Source organism: Gaeumannomyces tritici, assembly GCF_000145635.1.
Source record: "Gaeumannomyces tritici R3-111a-1 unplaced genomic scaffold supercont2.164, whole genome shotgun sequence".
NCBI classification, from domain to species: domain Eukaryota; kingdom Fungi; phylum Ascomycota; class Sordariomycetes; order Magnaporthales; family Magnaporthaceae; genus Gaeumannomyces; species Gaeumannomyces tritici.
Genome location: NW_008804708.1, coordinates 1 through 6753, shown reverse-complemented (window position 1 = coordinate 6753; position 6753 = coordinate 1). Strand labels below are relative to the sequence as shown.

Sequence of the window (6753 nt, the reverse complement as noted above, 5' to 3'; positions counted from 1 at the left end):
GGCTAGTGCATACCCCTGGCCCCTGCCCTCGCTTCACGAGTGACCTCCCCACTGCAGATTATTTAACCCTCACACCTCCGTACTGCACTGGCGATCTAGGTCCCCGCCTAGACGGTTACTAGGGGTTGGACAGTCCGCCACGGGGCTGCTGATCTGCCGGGCTTGTGGCACCATTGCTGTGACAAGCACTAAGAGGAAGGGCCTAAAGATGACCAAGACTTGTGTTGTAATCCGTGCCGAAGTGGTAGGTGCCTTGTCCGTTTCCAACAAGCCTCCCCCGGGACATACAGTTTCTTGACTTGCATCATATATGCCGCAAACCTCACTCTGCCAACCACCTCGCGGCGTTGTGTGTTCTGGAGTTGGGGTTGGGGTCGGATTCGTGGAGTCAACATTCAGTCTCAACCTTGTATACAAGACGCCGATGATCTGCGCAGGCCTCGGCTGTCCATGCGTGGAATCTTCGTCAACACGCTAAATCGGCGATGGTGGCGTTTGCGAATATCATCGCTACCGTATCGCCGTTTCGATATGCCCAGGTGTGCTTGTATAGGCAGGTACCTACTCTCCTCTCCTCGGCCCAGCCTCTGGGTCTAGCCCTCTTCCCGCAGTTCATGTGGGCCAGTCTCTGGCGGACCATGATGGGCTGTGGCGCTTGGGCGAGATGTGTATTCTGTCAAAAAAAACAAAACCAAAAAAGGGGGGTTCCAAGATCGGCCTCTTTGGCATTTTTTTTCTCTCCCAGTTCACTCATTCCTGCTGCACCCCAAGGATGTAAAGAACAAGGTATCTTCAAATATGGCGATCTCTCATTGGAAGGCCAGGATGGCTGGTTGACCGCAAGAGGCAGATTCTGCCTTGTGGCCCACCTACTAGCGGTGAGCCAGATCATTGGCTACCGTTACAACCCAGGCGGAGCTAAGACAGTTGGTGTGATTGCCCCAGCCACAGGCCTTCCGTGCTTCCAACCTCGGTACTTTGGTACCTCCCTCCTATCCAGAGGCTTTATCTTTGTCGATTGGTGAATTGAAGTGAAGTCCTGTCCTATGGCTACCGGCTGGCTGCACGATCAACTAAAGGCTCCTTGACCAAGCGTCTGGCGGCGTGCCAGCTGCAGCCACCAAGCTTTCCATCGCGTCGAGGCTGCCGGGCAGTGCCGTTGAACCAGAGCCACAAGACCCCCCCACCATCCACCTCAGCTGCAGGACGGCCAGGCCTTGGGGACCCAGAGGCAGCCAATTGGGCAGCCAATTGATTGGCTCTCCTTCGCCCCAGCCTCTAGTCCTACAGCAAACGGGACACAAAAGTCCTACCGGGAGGCCCCATCTGTTCGTTCCGCCGCGTGCACGCCACGCCAACAAGCCGCCGCGACCTCGCCCGCCTTTAGGGCTCCTCACTTTGTCATCTGCACATGGGGCGGCTCGGCCAAGAGCAGTCCAAACAGGTCCTTCCTAGGACCAAGTTAGTGTCCCGCCCGTAAACCTTTGCTTGCTGCGCCAACACAGCCAGAGAGCCTCGACGCTGATCCGAGAGTCCCCCCGGATTATGTCGCAATCCGTGCTCTGCTCAGATCCCTGACCGCGAGAGCCTTGGGGTGCCCGCCTTTCCTTCCCAGGCAGAAGAGGAGGATCCGTCCTTGCCGGCTGAGCTGAGATGGCGGCTGAGTGATAAAACCAAAATACATACCTGGACGCCATGCTGCTGTGACCGGACCTGCTCTGTTTGCTCTTTTTCATTTTTACCACCCCCCTGCCTCGCCTGTCTGTTGGGGAAGCCAAAGACAGCCGCCGTCTGTCTTGTCACTGCCGCGCCGCCGAAGCTACCACTACTCGTCCGATCATCCGGCCCGCCGATTTGCCCCGTGAAAGCCGATACCGCATTCAACTCTCGCCAGGCCATCGACAACCCGGCCTTGAAGTGCGTCACGAGAAGCACTAGGGCAAGCAGCAGAGACCTAGTGGGGCAACAACCTCGGCCACGGTTTGCCTCGCTGTTGGCTCGAGGCTGTTGAAGCTGTTTCGAGGATCTCATCGCGATGGAGTCCAAGAGGACTCTCGCCCCCTCTGATCGGGCCGACCCGGCCGGCCTCTCGACGGCCCGCGCCCTGTCGCCTGCCCCGAGCGGCCGCTTCAGCCTGAGGAGGGTATCGCTGTCATCGTCGAGGGCATCCATGTCCTCAGGGTCTTCAGGCTCAACATCTACATCTTCATCGGCATCTGCTGTTGTCACCGAGGACGGCTCTTGTGTGTAAGTGCACCCATAATCCACGGGCATCCATACCGTCGACATGCATGCTTGCCATGGCATAATGATCTAATCGTGGGCGTCTCGGTAGTGCCCGAGAGACTGCGCTCGGGGACTCGGCGCGGTACCGCTTCATAACGTGGGCTGCCGTCAAGCGGAATGAGTGCGAACGCATGACGGATAGCGAACGCCTCGAGTGCCCGCTGCTTCGATGCCGTCAACGCTTCGGCGACCACGAGAGGATGCTGCGGCATCTTGCCTCATGCGACCACCTGGGGACTTGCGAGTACTGGTGCTATGAGCACATGAGGGTGGAGCGCTTCGACGACGCAAAAAGCAGCAAGCGCTGTCTAAGCCAGCCTTCGTCCAAGCGCCGCAAGATGATCGTCATGGCCAAAAGCTTCTTCTCGTCGCTCGGCCACAAGGGTCGCAAGGGCGGCGTATCAGGGACGCTTTCCGACTCGGACTTTGGTGTCGGCGGGAGCCAGTCCTTGATTTGTGTCAACGACCTGCCAGATATCGACCCCCTGGCCGGCGCTGAACTTTCCGGAACTGAGATACTGGAGATCGACTCGACCGAAGTCGTCTCGCCATCACATCCTTTGGCACAAGACCCGGCACCGTCAATACGAACCCACGCCCCACCGGAAGAGGCCGGGCAGCCCAACGTCGTCAACCCCCAGGTACTGAGTCTTCCAGAGCTGGAGTCGAGTACGGAGATGGAAGTGGACGACTCGTTTATGAACTGGCAGCCCCCAGACATCACGGCTGTCCCCGACCATGCAGTATGTCCGGGGCTTTTAGATCATCCCGTCCACTGGCTGGATGCTGGCGGGGTGAGCCCTCTTGGGAGTCCAATCCAGCATCCTCCACTCCAGGTCAACACACATGACTTGCCCCAGTATCGCAAGATGGTGCGGCCGCGGCCGAACCCCGCCCCGCCGACATCTCGGAGCAAAGACCTTTCCCCGAGCTCCTCGGTTCGGTCGACAACGAGCACGACCAGCACGACGAGCACTGTGAGCAACACAAGCATGGCGAGCGCCACAAGCAACGTGAGCTCGCTCATCTCCCCCGCATCTATTTGGAGCAACGACTCGGATATGTGGTCGGGCTTAGCAAAGCATTTGACCTCGCCGGCCGAGGATCTCATCAGCGCAGCTGGCTTCTTGCCCGATGACATGGCTTTCGAGGATACCACGGGGGCCTTCTTCGAAAACACCTGTCCGCCTGGTCTCCTGGATACCATATTCGAACTCCCTGCCGACATTCCCGAGACCAAAGTCGCCCCAGCAAACCTGTCGTCGGATCCCCTTCTGTTTGCCCGTGATACAGCCTTGTACTCGGGAGAGCAAGGAAGCTCGCATGCGGCCGATTTGGTCATAACTGATGAGGATCCTGAGAGGATGGTGGAGGCCTCGCATGTTGCCGTTCCATCTACTTTGATAGATGCGTTCAATCTGGCTCAGGCTCCTCCCAAGGTCCCCTTGCCACGACCCGCTACCACCCAAACCACAGCCCCAAGCAAACCCCCGACGGCATCACAGCCCAGCACGAGAGCCATCGTCGGTTCCACATGGGATGCATTGCTTGAGCACGTCGCTTGCTCGCAGATGAAGATTCAGAACGTCACCAACAATCCCCTTGCCGACCATCTTCGTACGCTGTCGCCCCGAACCATTGCCCGGCACGGGCTCAACTCTCTTCAAGCACTCCTCGACGGCCGTCTCTCGACCTCCCCTACTGGCATACTCTGTCTGATGCATGTCACCTATGCCCTCTCGGTCATAGTGTATCGCGACAACGATGTGGCGGTGCGCTGCAGCCAGCTCTATGTCCAGTCACTTGTATACTCAACAGCCCTGTCCGAACAGGCAAAACCTTTCTATAACCAGCTCGCTGCCGTGATCTGGCAACCAACCGACCTGTCCAAGACAGACCTCAGCCAAGGGTTATTGAGACAATACGCATCCATCAGGCGCACTCCCAGTCAGAAAGGAAAGGAGAGATCCGACGACCTTTCCCGCCATATCCCGTACCAGGAGGATCCGCTCATTTGCACCGCCAGGAACTTTCTCGACGGTCGGTTTAGCCCATGGATATTTGTGGGCGAGTTTCCCAAGACTTTGCTGACATTCATCTCAACCACTGCTCCCAGATCTCGAATGCTCTGTAATACTCAACTTGCCCTCGGCATTCCCAGAGGTTGCCAGCTCGAATCTCTGTGCCAAACACCTGCAGGAATCCGCGGCCAAGCAAGATCCCAGCATCACGCTTACCGCAGCTGCTCGAAATGTGCTCTCGAAACTAGCGAAGCGATTTAGTCATTCGGCCGACCTTCTCGTCTTCTTGGAGGATATTACTCATCGGGTTGGTTCAGGGTTGATCGTAACCGTGCGCAGACTCGAGCTAGAGGTGCTGCAAGCCGGAAAGGTAAGGCCTTGACTTGCTTTTTGCTCGCCCTCATCCCAAGACCTCGTTGAATTCGCCCATCTAACACCGTCCCTCCCTACAGATATGCCTACCGTCTGGTGTTTATTTCGACGAGTTTACCTCGGCTGTTGGACATCTCTGTGACCGCCTCTACCTGAAATATGGAGCAGTGGCCTCGCAGCGGGCAGCATACCACAAATGCGGAATCGCGCTTTTTGATGCCATGATTGCCGACCTGGATTCGAGCCGGACAGCAGCCGCCCTATTTCAGCAACCCCCTACGGTCGACGACGCTCTGTTACTGGACCCTGCATTCTTCAAGTCTATCGCTCCATGCATGACCAACGGTACGGCGGATGGCCTCGTTTTCCCGTTCGATCTTGATGCTGCCACCATGGACTTCTCTGGATTGGGTGTAGCGGAGCAGTCGATGAAGAGCGAGGACGTGGCCTTGGTATCGGCATCTGGGGTGGAGGCTAGTGATTCGACGACCGGACAAGATTTCCAAGCCACCCAGCCCCCTCGGTCAGGTCCGGCCGCCTGTGCTTCCTCTTCGTCCTCATCTTCGTCCCCCACAACTTCGCCATCATCCTCCTCCTCCGAGTCTGCGCCCACGGCGGCATCTTCGTCCTCATCGCTGGCGCGGACCGAGGCGAACGATTGCTGCGACATCTGCGGCTATCGTCCCAAGGGAGACCCACAGTGGTTCAAGGGGAGCATGGCGAAGCACAAGAAGCTGCAGCATTCGGCGGCGCCACCCAAGATTTACAAGTGCCAATACCCCGGCTGCTCGAGCCAGTACAAGAACCGGCCAGACAATTTGAGGCAGCACCAGATCGAAAAGAGGCACTTTGTGGACGGGGAAGATGAGCGCCGGCGGCCAAGCAAGAGGAAGAAGCTGTCTGAATGAAGGAGCTGTGTGCGGGTTGCGTGTTTGTATGGAATATTCCTTTTTTTACTATTGCCATGGTTTTTTCCCCCTTTGTCTCATTCTGTTTGCGTCAAGCTGGTGGCCTGCTTGGGAATAGTAACAAGGCACACAACGGAGTTTTTAGAAGCCCGAGGTGCGGCTTCTGTTTGGGATATACCATTTGGGTTTGATATTTGAAACATGATTTGGGAACGAGCGAGAGTTGCTTGTTGCGACTTTTGTTCAGTTTGAGTGTAATACAACATGTTTGTGCCACCATTCCGCAGGCATCTAATGCTCGGCTCAACTACCCAAGTACAACGACCCAACCCCTGCGAGTTTGGCTGTGAACCCATATCTGCCTGTCATGTCGTTGATTCACAGAGCCTCAATAAATCGAATCCCGGCTTGGCCAGTGGAGAAGCTAAACCGACATCCGCTCCACTTTGCAGGCCTGGGGGATCACGAGGGAACGGCGCTCGCTCGCAAACGAGCACAGGAAAAAAAAAGAGTTGATTCAGTCTTCCCTCGAGACTTTTGTCAGACCATCAACATCTTTGCACACTCCCTCCCAGGTCGCACAAACACACCCAGTCGCGACAATGGCACCATCCGCCCAGACGCCGCTGCCCCTCATCACGGTGCTGGGGTCGCTCAACATGGACCTGGTGTCGTACGTGCCGCACCACCCGCTGCCGGGCGAGACGTTGACGTCGAGCTCCTTTGCCGTGTCGCCCGGCGGCAAGGGCGCCAACCAGGCCGTGGCGTGCGCCAAGCTCTCGCGCCCACGGCCCGGCACTAGCAGCGACGATACTGCCGCCGCCACCGCCGCCGTCCGCATGGTCGGGGCAGTCGGGGCCGACTCGTACGGGGCGCAGCTGCGCGACAACCTGGCGGCGCACGGCGTCGACGTGTCGGGCGTGGCCGTGCGCCCGGCCCCGGCCAAGACGGGGCTCGCCATCATCGTGGTGGACGAGCCGACGGGCGAGAACCGCATCATCCTGAGCCCCGAGTCCAACCACGCGCTCGACGCCGCCGCCGCCGTCGAGTCTGCCCTCGGTAGCGGTAGCGGCGGCAGCGGCAACGACCAGCAGCAGCAGCAGCAGCAGCAGCGCCCGGCCCTGCTCGTGATGCAGCTCGAGGTGCCGCTGGCCACGGTGGCGGCG

The 6753-nt window shown here is 58.3% G+C and overlaps 3 protein-coding genes across 3 annotated transcripts; 2 read left to right on the top strand and 1 right to left on the bottom strand.

The window, feature by feature from the left end:
• Positions 1 to 69: 69 nt before the first annotated feature.
• GGTG_14175 (hypothetical protein) lies at positions 70 to 759 on the bottom strand (the record flags this gene model as incomplete). The annotated part of the gene is made up of 2 exons (XM_009232102.1): positions 566 to 759; positions 70 to 444 (listed from the first exon to the last, which is right to left on the bottom strand). The coding sequence occupies exons 1-2, from the start codon at positions 638 to 640 to the stop codon at positions 70 to 72; spliced, it is 450 nt and encodes a 149-aa protein (XP_009230366.1). The 5' UTR covers positions 641 to 759.
• A 601-nt stretch (positions 760 to 1360) lies between these two features.
• Positions 1361 to 5933, top strand: GGTG_14174 (hypothetical protein). The gene is made up of 4 exons (XM_009232101.1): positions 1361 to 2247; positions 2336 to 4326; positions 4403 to 4677; positions 4760 to 5933. Exons 1-4 carry the CDS (start codon positions 2036 to 2038, stop codon positions 5585 to 5587), a joined length of 3306 nt encoding a protein of 1101 aa, XP_009230365.1. The 5' UTR covers positions 1361 to 2035; the 3' UTR covers positions 5588 to 5933.
• Positions 5934 to 5997: 64 nt separating this feature from the next.
• GGTG_14173 (hypothetical protein) lies at positions 5998 to 6744 on the top strand (the record flags this gene model as incomplete). The annotated part of the gene is made up of 1 exon (XM_009232100.1): positions 5998 to 6744. A coding segment is annotated over exon 1 (555 nt), but the record flags the coding sequence as incomplete, so codon positions are not given.
• Between the last annotated feature and the right edge of the window lie 9 nt (positions 6745 to 6753).

Bases quoted from the DNA above. Each gene is read 5' to 3' on its own strand.
- GGTG_14174 (XM_009232101.1), top strand. From the start codon at position 2,036: ATGGAGTCCAAGAGGACTCTCGCCCCCTCTGATCGGGCCGACCCGGCC. The intron at 2,248-2,335 runs GTAAGTGCACCC...GCGTCTCGGTAG, and splicing joins ACCGAGGACGGCTCTTGTGT to TGCCCGAGAGACTGCGCTCG. The intron at 4,678-4,759 runs GTAAGGCCTTGA...CCCTCCCTACAG, and splicing joins AGGTGCTGCAAGCCGGAAAG to ATATGCCTACCGTCTGGTGT.